This window comes from Lissotriton vulgaris, chromosome 9 (assembly GCF_964263255.1).
Source record: "Lissotriton vulgaris chromosome 9, aLisVul1.2, whole genome shotgun sequence".
NCBI lineage: Eukaryota > Metazoa > Chordata > Amphibia > Caudata > Salamandridae > Lissotriton > Lissotriton vulgaris.
The window spans coordinates 138,913,876-138,933,208 of NC_141697.1; the positions used below are offsets into that span (position 1 = coordinate 138,913,876).

Sequence of the window (19,333 nt, forward strand, 5' to 3'; positions counted from 1 at the left end):
GCCTACATGTAATGCTTTGTGAGTGTGCGTTGTGTAGGCCATGTTGCAGCTTTACAGATGTTTGCAAGTGGTATGTTGCCTAGGAACCCACTCGTATCCTTGGTGTAACACTCAAATTTGAATAACTATCCATCATGCATGGCCCAACTTACAAATAGGATTTCCAAAAATGGGCTTGAAAAAAATATAAAAACACAGAAAGTTGTCACGTCTCTAGATGGATTTTGTATGATAAATGCAATACACAAGGGCTGGGAAGTGGGTCCCATGAACCGTGTGTTAATGACATTAAGGTGTCATAAAGGGACTGGTGGCCTTCTCTGTATAACAACTCATTAGACACATGTAAAATTGTCATTTAGGTGCATGTCCATTTACAGTAGCATGTACTGCCATGGTGCTCTTGCCTAAATGGATGCATTTAATAATAGCCTCTTGGGTGATTGTCTCAATTTCCACAGTACATATGGAACCAGTGATCGTGCAGGAAAATCGTAGGCAAATATTCCAGACCAATTAATGGAAATTTTTTCACGGGTAGCAGAAGGCGAAGGTGGGTTTGGGGGGGGAAGAGGGAGCGCCTTTTGTGTCCCCATTTGCATTCCTACCCAAATTGTTACCATTTTCGCCGATTGGCTCTCCAGAGAGCATTCACCTTCTGAGTCCACCTCAGTGCTTGTAGATGGGGCATGCCATAGCGCGAAAAAAATTTGCAGCCATAGCAACTATTTACCTGGTCCAATTTAGCAGTACACATTATCAACTTCCAAAGACTCAATAGCCGAGTCGTCAGTGCTTTTGTTTGCCCCTGTGAGCGGCAAGTGATCGATTTACAACAGTAAATAATATCTGAGGTAGGTATTTACACCCTACCACGTTAACCGTCTATCAGCTACCGCTGCGCTCTACCATCTTGTAGGTAGGTAAAGTAATCTGCCAATGATGCAAACCATTCGCACGCATAGAGATTATTCACTCCACCACAGCAAACTCCAACAAAACGTCCTTGTGGCGTATTTAGGAGGATAAATGTGTACATTTTCCAAAATGCCCATTAAGGATTACAAAGTTTTTGCTGTTTTTGTGCTTGTTGTCTAGTTAAATATACTTTGATTTGGGAATTTTCCACTTCGTCTTTATAGAAGATGGTTTGTTTTGTACCGGTGCCTCTGACCCGCCAGATTTTCCAGACAACCTGAACTATGTAAATGAGTGCAATTTGCATTCAGGGCTTGTTTTGGTAACCAAGCTGCTCCCCCAACCCTCTTCCCTGCTCGTAGAAAGACGCGGTGCAAGACAGGAGCCCTCTTTCAAAGGCACCTGCATTCTCCATTCCGAGACTGAGAGGGAATGTAGCTAATGCCATACAAATTACAGATGTGAAATAAAGGCTCTCTATCGGGTTCTTGCTCTTTTTATCAATGTTCGGTTATAAAATGGATAGCCTTTATTAGCTAATCTAAGGTAAATGTGTTTGAAAGATGTGTGCTGAACACCTGTGCTTTTGAGATTCACTCCTAATCCCCTAAAGCAAACACAGGCCCTTCCATGCAGATGTAAAATAAACCATCTGTTGCCCCATAGTACATCAAGCATGCGGACGACATCCAATCCTATCCAAAAGAATTAATGCGGACGACATCCAGTATTGTACCAGTCTAAAGCAACAAACCACCCATCATCAACTGAAAGAAAACAACCGGAGCCATCTGCAGCTGGCCTCCAGAGGAATACAATTTAATTCACCACCGCAGGTCCCGATTACCCATGTATTAGGACTACTTCTTGATGCACATTTCACAATAACAATCATATAAGGAATTATTGGAACAAAATCTGACCCAGATTATCATCCAACGATCTCTCCATTCACCCTATAGGAGGAACAGACATTTCGGATTAGTCCGAAAAGGACTGTCCCGCAACTTCCAGTTTGGCAAGTCTGTAAACTCAAAAACTCAGAACAGACGAACCTGTGGGGTAAACAAACACCTTAGCGGACTGTGGAAAAGGGGCCATCACAGGTGATTAACACTGTTAGCATAGCAAAAGCCATCAACTGTTATCTCCCACAACTTTTCACTTATCACAATCATTAATCACACTCTAGCCCTGTCTCAGTGGCTCTGAATAATATATAGTGTAAGAGACCCGGGCCGGCGTCAACCGGACACATATTAACGAGAGAATAATTCATGGCAGCCGTGCACTGGAAGCTGCTCACAGTCGCCTCGCGTAACTCACCTTCATAAACAGAACAAAGACAAGGAGGGACGGGGCGGGTTAATATTGTATATTGTCTCGTCATTGGTAGAGCTACGCTGATTCATGTACCTGTTACACTGCAACAGGGACCCGGGAAGTTTCTGGGTGTGTGTTCACGTGGGACGTGCTCGTGCTGCCTTGGCGGGGCTTGCTGGGCTTGCTTGTGTGCTTCCCAGAGAGACAGGAGATTGGGAACGCGCGCGGCCGGCTCCAACCGCTTTCCTGAGCGTGCGCGTGACAGTCTCCTGTCTCCTGGGAAGCAGACCCGGCAACTATAGTATCGCGCCTGCGCGATGGCATATGGCTTCGCCATATGCATCGCAGGCGCGAGACCTAAAAATAGTTAGAGCAACATGGAAATCACTGTATTCTGTTCCAGGCTGGTGTTCGTATCACAGTGCAACTATGGTGTGTACATCAGAGAAAAACACATGTAGTCTCATCCAGTACCATGAAGAAGATGTAGACCGAACAGGTGTGTGTATCACCGTGAGTGTACATACTTACGGCCTGTTATTATGAGTTTGGCGGTCTATTGGACAGACAATCCCGTGGTGGAGGTGCGTTGACAGTCAGGGGCTGCCGTGCCAGTGGTCCAACCTCCATATTACCACTACAGCAGTCGGACTGTTTTGGGACCGCCACAACTGCCAGGGATACGCGACCATTAGGGTGGTACCCCCGTGTGCAGTGTTCCCCTTTCTTGCACGGCACAGACTTTACAGTTCATGCCATGCAGGAACGGACTTTTATGTTCTCATTGCGGTCCCTTTTTAATAGGAACAACTGTGGGAACGCCAAAGGACCACCCACCAGACAAATAAATGTAATGCTCATAACAAAACGCATACTCTTTAAAACACCTACATACTCTAAAATGGGTGTGCGGATCACTGCACACAATATTGCCTAAAATTTGCTAAAACCTTCCTCAACCTGTTCCCAAATGCCACTGCCGGAAATACTAGAGCACTGCACTGTAACGCCAATAAATAACAAAATGAAGCACGTAGGACGCCAACTGAAGCTGTGTTGAATAACGCACTAGTCCGCACAAAATAGCTGCGTTCCATATTTCTCCACACAATGGTGCATTACAGAAACACTACACTAACTGCCGCTGCAGGCCGAACAGAAAAGAACATTCTCTCCGCCCACCACTAAGGCAGTCAATATAAGGGTTACAGTCAATCGTCAGACGGGCCAGGGGCGGCTTTAGCTTCATGGTGGCGCTGGGCAGGGAACGTAGGTAGGGGGCCCCGGAAGAGGGGGTCCGTGCGGGGTGGAGTGCGGAGGCCAGTGAAGAGGGGGGGGGGGTCAGGGTGTTTGGAAGTGGAACAGAGCCAGAGGCTGCTAAATCCCTGCCAGGGGCCGCCACGCAAATATGTATCCATCCTCAGAGGATTATAATATTAATGATATATATTGGTGTGGTGGCCCCTGGGGTTTGGTGGCACTGTGCAGGTGCACAGCTTGCACATGCCTAAGGCCGCCCCTGGATGGGCCAAAACTGAGTGTACGCAAAACTGCTGGAAATTGTCTCCTGTCACCACCACGGAAGAGCAGGTATGGAGGTAATACAGACTCCAGTCACCAGCATTGAAACAACTGGCACAGAGGTATATTTACACCAGGCAGCTGAAGGCTGGCAAACAGTGTAGTTTGAGGTAACCGAATGCACACGAGTCACAGTTGAACTAAAAGGAGTTTATTTAATGTATAGAAGTACTCAGTAGTGGAGGGCGGATGCGCAATTGGTCCTTCACTCCCAAACACCGTTAAACTGTAAAACACATATTTTACATTCCAAAGACCACTTACATCACCGCATTCTAAACTAGAATGCTTACTGAAGCGTGCTCAGGAAAACAGTCACAAGTTCCCTGTACACAGCAGGTATTACAGTCTGACCTCATAGTCACAGGTTCAAATCTCGGTGGGTCCAATCGGCCTTTCATCCTTCTGAGGAGGTCGATAAAATAAGTACCATTGAGTTGGGTAACAATAAACATCTGTCATTCAGTGCCACAATACCCTTTTGGGTGAACGTGCGCTTTACAAATACATATAATATGTCCCTCACTTGTCTTTGGATACAGCGCTAAAGTTTGCAGGTTTTATTAAATGTAAGTGTACGTTTAGAAAAAGACACAGACCCTCATTATGGGTGCCCCGTTTTATAGGTGATAAACATAACTTCCAGTAAATTCCAACATTATCACGTGAGATCATTAGTGCATATTACAAGTTCTACCCAAGTAAGGGGGCATAACATCTGGATTTTGGTACTTACCGAACAAAAATTCTCTAGCGTCCATATTTTCAGGGCCTTTTTCTTCTCTTCTATAAAATACAAGCAGCTTCGACCAACCAAAAACTAACAGGTGATGTGGTTTTATAGCAACCAGTATAAAACAGGTATGACAAAACCACAAAACTCATAATCCTGATTCAAGTGGTAACAGAAGTTACATACCATGACCCAAGCCTGAGAGCAAAGCTTTTAAAAAAGGTTTTTACAATTATATTGTTTTTCTTCTGTACCTAAAATGGAGGACGTTTGTAATTTCACTTATCTGTGCTCAGAAAACTGCAGCTCATTACATATATTTCTATAAAGCAAGCTGAATGTGATTTAAGGTTCACCAAAGATCGCAGAAGTGACCCCTGGTTTGTCCCTTGCAACCCCTAACACTGCCTTTGCGAAACCTGGCCTCAGCGGCACCCCCACTAAAAAGGTAGGAAAGCAAATATAAAATTATAAAATTAACACTAGTTTTATTTTTCCTTTCTTGCCGAGTCTTGTGGGCGGGGCCTGGGAGTGTTGGCACTGAGCATGACAGTTTGGCCGGCCGTCTTAGGCGGCCAAACCGCCATGCGCACTGAAAGCTCTCCAAACCCAACAACCCATCTGGGTTGGAGAGAGCAGCAACAGAATCACAGTCTGTCCTGGAGCGCAAATCGAGGCAGCTTAGACCAATCCTGAAGTTGCTCACATGCGCAAGAGAAGCTTCAGGATTGGCTGTAGGGCATTCTGGGAGCCGGTGCCTTCCCTTTCTGCAGTGAAGAGATGAAGATAATTGCGGCGGGGATGGCTGCAGGTAAGTTTTTTAAATACATTTTCTCCCCACCGCAACACTTATACCACCCCTGCCCCAAACCCCCGCCCTGCTGCTCGTCCAGCACACCAGCCACTACTGCCTGGCCTCAGAGGTGACAAAATCAGTGTCAAGAACACAATACTTAAGCCAGATCGTCTGTGCTGTCTGCCGCATTGCAGAGGCACACACTTGTACATATTTACACATAGCAACATTGTAATTACATGTGCATACCACGTGAGGTTGGTGGTGCGAGTTATTTTTCATAAGCAGGCTGGCCTCTTGTCTACCTTCTTCTTAATGTCTGCTTGGCCTGGACCTGGGTCGAGGATCACCACCTCCCTAGAGGTGGGCACCAACAAATTAATAGGAAGAGCCGAGACGAAGGTCTGGCTTGACTCTAGGAACCCATGCAGGAGCTGAGCCCTGAAAATATATGCCACATATATCATGAAATAATCATAATGTAAAATACAATAATTGCTCTTCAGATGATATCACTTGTATCAAAGTGGATTACTAATTGGGGTGGGCAGTCGCCCACCTCAAGGAATAATAAGACGTATTTGTCAGAATGAACCCCCAAGTCCCAAAATTAATCTAAGATCAACCCACCTGGAATCTATGTAGTGGGCCAGACATAATGACAATAAAAATTCCAAACCGAATTGGAAATGTAGAGCACGCTTTAATAACAATGACACCAAAATGACAAAAATTACCAAGCAGAGATATTAATTTTTAAAGATTTAAGGAAAAACAGTACCACAAAACACTGTGGGGCAGATTTATCATAGTGGTGCGTTGCCCTTGCATATGCCTCACACCACCAAAGTCAGGGCCGGACTGGGAACCAAAACCGGCCCCGGCAAAGTGCTCGGCCGGCCCTCCAGGGGGGAGCGACCGAGCTCTTTGCCGGGGCCGGTTTTCGGCCGATTTTGTTACAAGGCCGATTTTGCAGCTGTGCTGCATGAACGGCCCTGTAACAAAAACGGCCCCCAGTAGCCCAAAACCGGCCCCCACCCTAGCGGCGCACCGGGGGAATGCCCGGTGCCCGCAATTGTCAGTCCGGGCCTGACCAAAGTCACATGTACCAAGCAATGCAAGGCCACCTTATGTGGCTTCTTCGGTGCTTGGTAATTCTGGAGTAACACTTGGCAGTGCAAGTCAATGTTTTGCATTACTCTGCCCTGGGAAGGGGTTCCTAAGGTGAATCATGGGTGTTTCCACTCATCCAGTCAGGGATTGTGGCGCATTCCCAGTTTTACCATGAGTAGTAGATCTGGGAATGCGACAAAATGTTACGCCATCCCAGGGGAGGCGTAACGAGGAGTAATATGTTTATTTCTCCTCGTTATTTCCTCTTTCTGCAGCAAATGTAGATTTCCACTAGCCAATGGGTGTAGAGGAATCCTGGACACTCCCTAACATATAGAAGAAAAGGTCCCAAAAGAAACCCTTCCTACTTTTGCATTACATTCTGTTTGCTTTACTACAATCTATCTCCACTGCACTGTTCTAAAAATAAATCCAAGATGACACAGGTCTTCTGCCCCCTGGATATTATTTGTGTGCTAGTCAGGGGTGTGTCTGGGGAAATGAGCCCTTCTCTGTCATGCATCCACTCAAACCTGGTTCTGGGATCAGCTTCCCTCGCACTCGGTTCAGAGCCCGCATGTACTTTAGGCCTTGGGGACAAAGGCTTTTCGTTCTTGATTTCTACCTGGACATTAACCTATGAATGGGCAGGCTGCACCTCTGTCCCTTGCAAGTTAATAAAGTTCCTGGCCTCACCCCAACTGTCCTTCCTGAGCTGATGAGTATCACATGCCCCACATCCAGTCCATACTGCCACCAGGCCAAAGCCTGGTCTTTTCTGGGAGCAGTGTTCACTCATCTTACAGATCAAGAACTGCCTGAGCAGCTGCGGGCAGGCTAATGCAAATTTGCTTCCAAGGACTTCAGGCAAGGAAAAGGTAACTTTTTAAAAGTTACTTTTCGTAATACTTTAAGTGAACTAAGCAGCAAGTAAGCTGCCATGTGCACACTACATGTGGATTAATTGTTTTTAAAGATAGAGAATAATATGGTTTATTATAACATACACAAATGTTTTTGAACAGCATGCATCCTCAACACATGCACATATTTGAAAGCACTCTCATATGTGATAATGAATTAAAAGGAGGCTCGGCCCAAAAGATTATAGTCCGGCCTCCTCTTTCTTTGCTGCTCCGCAGCCCAGATAAGTGCTCTTTTCTTTCATGTTAACTATATTACTTATGCTTGATGCCTATACATTGGTTAATGCCGTTGACTATGGTCTTTGATTATTTATGTACATTGCATATTTTGATTGATCGCTTTACGCTTTCTTGGCATTGTTTTATTCCTGCATTGTCCGCTTTACTCTTAGTTTGGGGCCGGAGCTTCGCTCCGTTCCCCGCTTCCCCGTGGTGGCGCGTGTTGCGCACCTAGGCCCGTCTGATCCCTTCCCTCGACTTCCAGTCGTCGTTGCCGCGGCACAGGCTTCGGCTAGCCGCATTAGTGAGGGGTTAGCCCCCCCCTCGGGGACGAGCGTACGTAGGTGCCGTTGAGGCCTTACGCACGTCTCGGGGAGCCCGCGCACGCCGTGTTGGCACGCGCAGTTCTCGAAGGTGCCAGAACGACGCTCTGCCCCCGGCTGAAGTGGGGATCGACGCAGCTTGGGCCAGGAGCCGTGGGCGATTTCTGTGCTTTTTGGCAGCTTATTTTGGTTCAGGCGCCACCATCTTTCCTCCGTTAGTCCTAGAGTGGGACTTGGCCTTGCTCTTGTTTTTTCCATGGTATTTCCGGCTCCTGCGCCTGGCACCCCCCAACCTCGACGCCCTTGCTCGGGCTGGTCTTGCTTCCCGCTGGGGACTAGAGTTGGAATTTCGGATTCCTGATTGCGATGGCAGACACTGAGTACTGCGAAGAGGAGGGTGCTGCGTATGGTTTTCAGGGACAACAGGAATTCTATGAAGGGGACTCCATGGAGGAGATCATAGACAAAAAACTAGATGCCAAATTGGATAAAGCCCTTTCCTCGGCCCTCTCCCCTCTGGCCAAGAAATTGGATCTGCTAGTCCCGGGTAAGCCGATGCCCGTTCCGGGCAAAGATCCCCTTCACCCCCCTCCCCCGAAGAAGGCGGCTCTTGACCTTTCCTGGCCGCATGCCCAGTCTTACGACAAACTTTATAAGTCCCAGGAGTCTCGATCCCTAGACAAGCCTGTTACCCCTCCTCCCACGTCCCCCCTGGTTATCACCACAACGGATACTGGCACCGATACCGATTCCTCGGATGCCGCTCCGCGCAAACGCACTAAGAAGCGTAAACACAATTCCCCGGTCATTCCCACTCCCTTTTTATGTGACCCGACGGACATTGTTCACCCCAGGTCATCCGACTGGGTTCCCCCTCCGGCGGTGGCGACCTATCTGGAGACTCATCTCCGCAAGGGGTTCGACAAGGAGGTTCGTGCCCGCCTGAAATCTGAATGCCCGCGCCCTGATTTGCCCCATAAAGTGGCTCTCACTCCAGACATAGACCCTTCCATGACCACTTTTCTTAAAAAGTATAAAAAAGACCCGAAGAAAGGGATTGATCGCGCGCTCAGAGCGTGCCAAGATAAGGTCCTCGACCTTTCGGGCCCATTGGCCAAGATCCTGGAATTGGCCCTGCAGGCGCAAGAGACTGGTGCCGCCATACACCCCGAGGTTTTGGCGGGTTGGGCTCAGGGGGCCATTTGTATGCTGGGCAACGCGAATTGCGCCCTTGCCTCGGAACGGCAGAAGTCCGTCCTTCTCCGGATCGACCCCCAACTGGTGGAATTGGCTTCCTCGGAGCCGGGTCCTTTGGCGGAAGGACAGTTGTTTGGGGATAATTTCGTCAAGGATATTGCAAAATTTGTGAACACTTTTGCTTCTTTGGACAAGTCTCAGGCATCGCTGAAACGTGTTCTGCAGGTCTCTGGTAGGGCAGAGGACGCTCGACCGGCCGCTACTCAAATCCCAGTCCTCAGAGAGGCTACACCCCTAGACGGGGTAGAGGAGGGTATACGCAGGAACCGGATCAAGCCGGATTTTACCCGTCCCGATCACGCGGCTTCAGGGGCTGCTACAAAGGAATCAATCGAGGCTACAAAAACTTTGATAACCAATCTTCCGGTAAGTCTCACCCTTCCTTTACTTCCTTTGGGGGGAAGATTGCGCCATTTTGTCCAGAATTGGGCAACTCTCACTTCAGATGTGTGGGTCCTTCAGACCGTCCAGGGTTACGAGATAGAGATGGTGTCTTGCCCCATTCAGCCCTCCCCCCCGTCCTCTCCTTTTTTCCCATCTCGAACAGAGTTTTATAGACTCAGAACTAGACGAGCTTTTGGCAAAACAGGCCATTGCTGCGGGACCCTTCCGGCCGGGAGGCTTCTGCAGCAACGTCTTTCTTGTTCAAAAGAAGGGAGGCGGACAGCGCCTCGTGTTAAACTTGAGGGATTTCAACCCCTTTGTCACGTATCGACACTTCAAGATGGAGGGCATCCATCTTTTGCAGGACCTTCTCTTGGAGAACGACTGGATGGTCAGACTGGACTTGAAAGATGCCTACTTGACGGTCCCAGTCTGCCCATCACATCAAAAGTTTTTACAGTTCCCCTGGAAAGGGCGTTGGTTTTGTTACGAGGTACTCCCTTTCGGGCTGTCCTCGACTCCTTGGGTGTTCACCAAACTACTCAAGCCGGTGGTCTCCCGCCTCTGGGAGATGGGGGTTCGGTTAATTGTCTATCTAGACGATATGCTGATCCTAGCACAGGACCGGTCCCTCCTTCACACGCATCTGGAGTGGACGACGTCCTTATTGCAGAATCTGGGATTCGTGATCAACACCAAGAAATCGGTGCTGATACCAGATCGGCAGATGGAATTCCTAGGTTTCCTGATAGACTCAGTCTCGGCACAGCTTCTCCTTCCTTTGCCGAAGATCAGGTCGATCAAGAGAGAAATCACAGCTACCCTGGCCAAAGAGAAGATTTCTTTGAGGGTTCTGGCACGGATTGTGGGGCTTCTGGCCTCGTCGATTCAGGCCATTTTTCCCGGTCCTTTGCATTACAGAGCCCTGCAGAGGCTCAAGATCTTCTACCTACAGAGAAACTTTCACTACGATCATTTGATCCCTCTCTCCTCCGAGTCCAGGGAGGAGCTTCAGTGGTGGTTGGACCACATGTCAGCCTGGAACGGCCGAGCGATATTCGGCACGGCCCCGGATGTAGTGGTGGAGTCCGATGCCAGCCGGTGGGGCTGGGGCGCTCGCTGCGGCGACTTTGCCACAGGAGGACGGTGGTCGGCAGACGAACTATCACTTTACATCAATTGTCTAGAGCTTTTGGCAGGGTCCTTTGCCATCAGGTCTATCTCACCGCTGAAGAGCAATTGTTGTATCCTCCTTCGGATGGACAATGCCTCTGCGGTGCGATACATCAATCGATTGGGCGGGACGAGGTCCCGGATGCTGGTGCACATTGCGAAGGAATTCTGGCACTTCTGCCTGGATCGCAAGATCTCCGTGGTGGCGGAATACCTTCCCGGGAAACTCAATCAAGTAGCGGATTGGCATTCCCGATTTCTCCGGGACTCCAGCGATTGGAGGCTCCATCCATCGCTGTTTTCCCGGATCATGTCGCTACGAGGCTCGTGTCGGATCGACCTGTTTGCCTCGCGCCTCAATACCCATCTTCCCCTGTTTTACAGTTGGAGACCGGACCCAATGGCCCTGGGGACGGACACGTTCCTTCATCATTGGGGTCAACAGAGGAATTATGCGTTTCCACCGTTTGCACTGATCCCGAGAGTGGCGGCGCTACTGCGCCGACAGGAAGCGACGGTGGTGCTAGTAACGCCTTATTGGTCGACTCAGTCGTGATTTCCCACACTGTTGGAATTGTCAATAGACCTTCCCTTCCGGCTCCCAGTCTTCCCGACGCTTCTGCAGGACTCAGTGGGGACGTGCCACCCCCTGGTCCTGCAGAACCAGCTGTCACTAATGGTATGGACGCTCTCCGGAGACATGAACGCCTTGCAGGCCTTTCACGAGAGGCTTCCAGCTTTATTCAGCAAGCGTGGGCTCCTTCCACCCGAAAACAATACTCTTCTTCGTGGAAGAAGTGGGTGGGTTGGTGCCTTTCAAAACAGGTGGATCCCGTGGGATCAAATATAACAGAGGTTCTGAATTTTTTATCAGAGTGTGCGACTTCTGGCCTGGCCTATAGGTCGGTGAACAACTTTAGGTCTGCTATTTCAGCTGGTCACGACCACGTAGATGGTAAGCCGGTGGGGATGCATCCCTTGGTATGTAAGTTGCTTAAAGGTGTGAGTGTGGCCAACCCTCCTCGGCCCAGGTATTCCACCATGTGGGATGTTAATAAGGTTCTGAATCTGTTGGAATCCTGGCCCGATAATGGTGATTTGTCGTTGAAACAGCTTTCTGCCAAGCTTACTATGCTGTTGTGCCTTATTTCATGTCGGAGGGTTTCGGATGTCAGAGCTCTGGATTTGGCTGGGAGGATGTTTTCACCCCAAGGTGTATCCTTTGTCATTACTAGACGCACTAAGACCATGTCCCGTTCAGTTGATTATCCTGCCTTTCCTCATAACGGCAGGCTGTGTGTTCTTCAATGTCTTAAATGTTATGAGGAGCGTATTAGTGTACACAGGGCAGATCCTCTGGGGCAGTTATTAATATCTATTCAAAAACCGTTCAAGCCAGTCGCTGCTGCTACTTTAGCCAGATGGGTCAGGTGGATCATGTCGGAAGCCGGCATTGATATTTCTGCTTATGGGGCACACTCTGCGAGGGGTGCAATGGCTTCTAAGGCTTACTTATTGGGTTCCCGCTTGAAGGACATTCTGAAGGCAGCTGACTGGTCTTCAGATTCAATGTTCAAGGTGTTTTACTACAAACTGATTCCTCATGTTTCTGATGCTGTGATTGACGAGCTTTAATGTGAGCTTTGAACTAGCATAATCAGAAGCCTCCGGTCCTGCCATAGAATACAACATTTTCTAGCTATCGCGACAAGAATTTTAGATTCTATTAAGGACACGGAGGCGAGGATTATCCCACCCGTTGGGACTGTTATACAACTGTTGTTGTTTACGTGATTTTACCTAACTGTTTTACCCACCCTTACAACGATCTAGGTTGTGGTGGAAATTTTTTCTCAAACTTCCTTTTTATGTTCTAGGAAATGACTCCAACAAGAGTTGAAGATGGCCGGTGCTTTGGCTGCCGCTCCTTCCGGAGGATGGTTTTTCCTTTCTGTTCAAGTTTTTCTCCGTTGGGATTTCTGCTGGATCTGTTTTCTGTTGCAGTATTAAACTTTTCAGAGTGTTGAGACTGTTACTGACTTTCGCGCAAAGAAAGAGGAGGCCGGACTAGTATCTCCTGGATTTATAGACATGATACCTTTGTGATTGGTTGTTGTAAGAGAGGCGTGGTTCAAAGCCTCATGAGAAATGTTATTTTTTACATGTGTACTTTCATTTTCATTGGCTGCTGTTGTTGCAGTAAAGAAATGAGAAAGCATAATCCTCGCCTCCGTGTCCTTAATAGAATCTAAAATTCTTGTCGCGATAGCTAGAAAATTTTGTATTCTCTATCCATGTATCTTCCACATCCTCTCTACAGCCAACAAGCAGACCACCTTTCCTACTGCACTACCCATGCCTCACTGCCCCCTGGGTACTGCAGAGCACCGGTGTGTCAGAAAAGTGAGGAACCAGTGCACATAAGTATCAGGTGATCCCTCCACCATCCTCATCAGGTACTTTTCCACTACTTTTCTCAGGCGGCATAAGGAGGAAACTCCCCGTCTCTGAATGCCACCTGGAGACAAAGTCCTTCAGTCCATCGTTGCTGTGGCATCAGGTAGCTTCTCCTTCCTTTTTTTTTTTTTTTTTTTTTTTTTTAATTTTATTAGAGCATGTTCGAAAATACAAGGTCAAACCGGTATTGAATTTCACATATTAGTAATCAAAAAAGAGAAAAAAAAAGAAAGAAGACACAGAAAAGAAGAAAAAATGACCTCTAAAATTTTCATAATATGGGATTAGCATAAGATACACATAAAATGTGGCAGTCGTATAATCAAAATAAAACTTTTCAATTCTCAGAGTTTCTATAATCATGCATCCCATAGTAAGTTTGTGAAAATAACTGACGATTTTAGTCCCTCTGTCGTTCATACCACCTTGCTACTGATGACCAGACCAAGTCCCCATATATTCTAGATTTTTTCCCTCTAACTTTGTAGATGGCCGTTTCTTGTTTATATATAGCTAGTAGCCTATTCAGCCATTCCTGAAATACTGGGGCCCCTGAATCCTTCCAACGAGTTGCTAAAATAATTCTATATATGACAGTGCCTATATAAGTTGTATAGATTTCTGAGTTATTGAATTCTAAAGAACTATCATAGCCAAGTAGGAACAGGGTTGGTGTAGTTTTGATTTCGTGACCGAATATCTCTGTCCAAAATTTAATGATGCTTTCCTTAATTTGATCTAACTTAGAGCACTCGCAAAACATATGTAACAGGTTTGCAGGGCTAAGTGCACATCTTGGGCATTTATCGTGTTCAATCTTACCCCAGGAGAATAATTTAGATGGTGTGTGATATAAATTGTAAACTGTTTTATAGATCTGAGCTTTGAGATTGCTGGCTAATATAGCTTTTGTAGAGAGCTGCAGAATCATGTCAATGTCCACATTTGGATTGTTAAGTTTATTCGCCCAGCTGGTTTCTATTTTTTCTATATCATCTGGGTGATTATTCAAAAAGATCTCGTATATGCTGCTAATTCTGGTTGATTTTTTTTGCATCAAGTCTATAAATGGTATCGTTTTTAGTTCTATGTTTGTAATATATTGTTTTAGTGCTGTATATATTTGAATAAATTTCAGATATTCGGAGGGGTATACTTGATATTTAACAATCAGTTCATCAAACGTTATACTTCCGTCTTGGTTAAAAAAGTCACCAATAGTTACTATACCTAGATTCTCCCATCGTTTGGTTATATTCGTAGCTTCTCCTTCCAAGTGGGCATTCCTTGGTGGTTATCGCTCACAGGTGCAGTGAGGTCTAAAATGTCTCTCTCCTTCAGGCATTTTTGAGAGGGTTGGAAAGTTTTGTATGGTGGGCACCTCTGCCCGATTATGGGTGCAACATTGTCACTCCATTTCTACTTCTACACTCACAGCATTCTTGGAGATTTAAACCTGATAACTTGAAGTCTTCTATGGCAAGACCTACACTGAGCCTCAGCACCTCCTGTGTTTAAATTCAAAGGTCCGGCCTTCCTTCTTTGTTTCTCTGGTCCAGGTGCAGTTTAAAGAGCTAATTAGTATATGCAGATTTTCTCCCAACCTTTTCATTTCTCAGGAACTGGGATAAGCACAGTAAATGGCTTTATTGTGTGGGAAGGCCTTGTATCCTCCAGCTGGCCAGAAAACGAATCAACTTAGCCCATTTAGGGGACAGTGGCCTGGAATCTGATTATTGCTGAGATAGAGAAATATAGTAATTCTTCAAGTGCCATAAAGAGCACAGCTATCACAAATGTGATCATGGACCTGCAAACAGTGAATCTTAAGAAACTGTTGTGGTGGTGCAGATTTCACCCATAAGGTATAATGCAGTGGGACACAGCCTCTCCAGTAATCACCACAGATGTACCTTATGCATTCCCACTCACACTATAAGTCCAACACCAATCCCTGAAGGGTCTCTTCTGTTCAATGCTATAAGTGCACAGATACTTGAATTAACTAGATGGTAGTCTCACATGCTCTGCCCGCACACAGCCCAGAAACTCTTATTCCGCTGCGCAGCAGAGGACATTATCACAAAAGGCGGACACTGGATGTTAGCATTCTCAGTCCATTTCCACATAAATTACCATGAATGAGACTCAGATGGTGAGACTCACCCACAGTAAAAGTTCAAAACTAGGTAATCACAAAGCAAAAACTGCAGGGCGGTTAAACAGCGGAACACATTTCCTACATATATGCTGAGAAAAGGGAAAAATTTCACACATATACAATCATAGATTTAAAAACAAAGCACATTTATATCCATCATCACTACCTCCCAGCGCCATTTTGTTACATCTGCTGCTTAGGTCCATTATAGCTCATTTTGCAGCCAAATGCAGCAGCTCATACTCTTCAATGTACTGGTACATCATTGCACCTGTAACCTAGATCATGCTTGCTTTACTTACTGTTCGGAATGTAGCATTTACAGACTGGTGATTAGACCAAAGCAAAAGCATAAACTATCTTCCTAACTAAGCTAAAATAGATTTCTTTAAAGGATCTACTTTTGCTCAAGACATTTCCTGAACATCCAGAAAGTCTTTTGTGTGCATCTGCTCCATTGACAATGATTCAACGCTCTCACGTTTCCCAGGTCCATGCATAAGCAGCCCTTTTAGTACAAGCATTTATTTTACAATCTGGGATGTGCAGTGCAGAAATTATATTGGGATACTCAAGGCTGGAAGTACCATAATGGAAATAAAACATTGTTACATAACCTTCTCATGCATTGGCCTTGGGAACCTGAGGGCATAGGTTAAATCAAATCAGTTAAATAACAATTATACCCTAGAACTTTGACAACCTTGTCATCCTAAATGCTTGGAATGTTATGTAGACACTTTGAACACTGCACATGTATGTAACATTAAGCAACCATACACTGGCAAATGTAAGCAACAAAACCATTGTAGACGCTCAAAATTATTCGGAACTTACTGATCACTCCAGGGTCCATTCCATTCAATTTGCCCCCATGGATTTCTGAGCCGCACCAGCTTAACTTTATCTTTTTTGAATGGCGTCTTTTTAAGGGTTTGAAAAGACAAAGGACAGGTTAGCATTCCTTTTTTTTTATTATCGTTTTTTATTGATAACACAGGCAATCAACATTTACACCAATGAGTCAGTTGAGTAATCGTAATAAATAGTGCATTACAGTGTAGCAGGCAAAGAAAAAGCAAACAAAGCAAATGCAAAAGGCAATGTTCATTAGTAGTTAACATAAAACATCAAATATATCCTGGGAAAAGAATTCCCCAGATATTATCTATTTTTTTTAATGATCGATTCCCTCTTTTTCTGGCCAAAGCATATTCCATATCATATATTTCATTAACCAAAAACCACCATTCAGCCACATGAGGTGGTTTATCTGATATCCATACCCTTGCAATAATCAATCTAGCACATGATAGCAAAATGTAAAGCAAATCTTAAAATGGAGCAGTAGTAGGTTGTATGCCTAAAAGTATAATCTCTGCTGATAGTGGGGCAGAGATCAATCTCTTCTGCTTCAGAATATCTTCAAAATTTTTCCAAAAAGTACTCAGAATAGGGCATGAAACAATCATATGCTCAAGGTCGGCCGCCAATAAGTTACATTTCGGGCATTGTGTACGATTGTTTGAAACATTATTACCAGTCCATCTAGAGATTTGTAGCGGAGTATAGCATAGCTGACAAACCGTTTTATAAGCTTGTAATTTTAAACTAGATGATTGAACAAGCTTGTCAATATTATTTAAAAAAGAAGAAATGTTGTTCAGTGATATATCCACACTAAGTTTAGAAGTCCATTTTTGCGCCAACTTAGGACAATCATCAGTTTTAAATTGGATGAGACATTTATAGCTCAAGCTGATTATCGATTGATTTTTTTCCCCCACCCCCGTATAAACATATCCAAATATCAGAGTTTGCTATATCTTTGAGTTTCATTTTGCCAATCAAAAAATTATGTATCTGTATATTATTAAATAGCATATTTTCAGGTAGTTTATAAAGTACTTTCAATGTTTCAAACTCTAAAAAAACCATTGAGCCATATAAGTCACCCAGCTTGGTTATGCCTAAATCAGCCCATATTTTTCCTACAGAGTCATTGAAAATTCCTGGTAATCCCGGATTGTTCCATAGTGTTAGATTAGGATGGTAAAGTGAAGTTTTATCAGTATCCATTATTATATTCCATATGCAAACCCGCATCTTTAGCGGACTTAAACCTCACTCTCTTGTAGTAATTCGGGTCGGTGGTTCTTGCAAGGAATTGTATGTAATTAGATCCTAACATAAATTGGTGAAAATAATACGGGTTGTTAGAGTTAAAAAGACTGCGAATTCGACCCATAAAGGAAGAATAAAAATAAAATTTAAAGTCAGGGAAATTTAAACCTCCTTTACTAAAAGGAAGCTTCAAAAAAGAAAGTGCTCTACGATTTTTTTTATAACTCCATATAAAACTACCGAGGACATCATCTAATTTTTTTTAAAAAAGGTTGTCAACAAAAAGAGGAATAGACCTAAACAAATACAAAAATTTAGGTAGAATATTCATTTTGATAAGATTTATTCGTCCTAGCAAGTTTAAGGGGATATTATGCCATTTCTTAAGTAACTTTGCAGTGTCTCTTAGTAAAAGATCATAGTTAAGTGTCTTGATGTCCCTGATGTTAGATGTCATTTTAATGCCTAAATAAGTAGCGGTGTGGCAGATACCCATAACTGGAACGCTTGGTTTATAGTTTGCGATGATTTGCGTTTTATTCAAGTTTAAGTTGTATCCAGAGACGGCCCCAAAATCATCCACTTCTTTAATAATTCCGACCATTGCCTCTGTCACATCGGTTGTATAGATAGCCAAATCATCAGCGTAGGCTGTAATTTTAAGTGTATTAGCACCTGAAACAAAATGTTTAATAATTCCTTGAAACTGTATTGCATTAATAAACGGCTCCATAGATAGAGCAAATAAAAGTGGTGAAAGAGGACACCCTTGGCGGGTCCCTCTTTGAATTGGAAAATTAAGAGATAGTAGATTAGCATATTCTATTTTAGCGTTAGGGCAATCATAAAGTGCCTGTATTATTGTTAAAAATTGTGACCTAAAGCCGATTGCTTTAAGAGTTGCCCACAGGTAATCCCACCCGGTCGAATGCTTTTTCTGCATCGAGTAGTACCATGCCGAGTGAGGTGGGATTAGCTGCGGCAACATCAAATGCTGTAATGGCCATATTAATATGTGCAGTTGTATCTCTGCCTGTCACAAAACCGTGTTGGTGTTGACTAACCAGCTTAGGCATAAGTGGAGCCAATCTCATAGCTAATAATTTAGCGTATGCTTTAGCATCCGTGTTAATCGGAGAGATGGGCCTGTAAGATCCACATTCTTCTGGTGTTTTGTTCTTTTTTAAAAAGAAAATTATTTTAGCATTTTTCCAAGAGTTAGGGGCTCCACCAGCCACATCTATCTGATTAATAACAGAGCATAGCAGGGGTAGCAGTTCATCGCTACAAATTTTTATAAATTTCAATGGAAGGCGTGTCTTCTCCAGCAGCTTTCCCAGAGGGGAGAGAAGAAATTGCTAATTTTAATTCATCAAGAGTGAAATCTTTTTCTAAATTTTCCGTCTCTTGTGATTCTTTTTCTAAGATCCAATTCTTTTTAATATATCTTTGTATAATATCTATTGCAGGAGAATGTTCCGGAGTATACAATTTACTGTAATAAGTAACAAACTGTTGTAGGATTTGTTCCGGCTGAGTATAGTTGGTTCCATCTGCCCCTTTTATGTTTTTAATTAATGGACAGGTTAGCATTCCAATGCACTGTTATTTTATTACCAAGGAAAACAAAGTCAAATTATTTTTTAAGTTCATTAAATAACTCCATAAAAAGTAGATTTAAAATGATTCCATCTTTTAGCTAGGTGTATCTCTTTCCTCGTGTGCATAGTTTTTCAAACAATTCTCTGTTTCTGTTTTTGTATGATCAGAGTAAGGAACCAAAACACTTTTTACCAGACACTCAGTAGTCAAATATCAATGGTTGTAAGTATGAATCTCACGGGG

General features: G+C 44.6%; 1 protein-coding gene across 1 annotated transcript in view; it reads right to left on the bottom strand.

Annotated features, from left to right (window-relative positions):
- The window catches only part of CAPN3 (calpain 3), a 421,844-nt gene that overhangs the window by 166,665 nt on the left and 235,846 nt on the right, over window positions 1-19,333 (bottom strand). Inside the window, exon 9 of the mRNA XM_086937210.1 lies at window positions 16,202-16,287. Within this exon, the coding sequence (XP_086793336.1) occupies window positions 16,202-16,287 (86 nt within the window). The remainder of the gene's footprint in view (window positions 1-16,201; window positions 16,288-19,333) is intronic.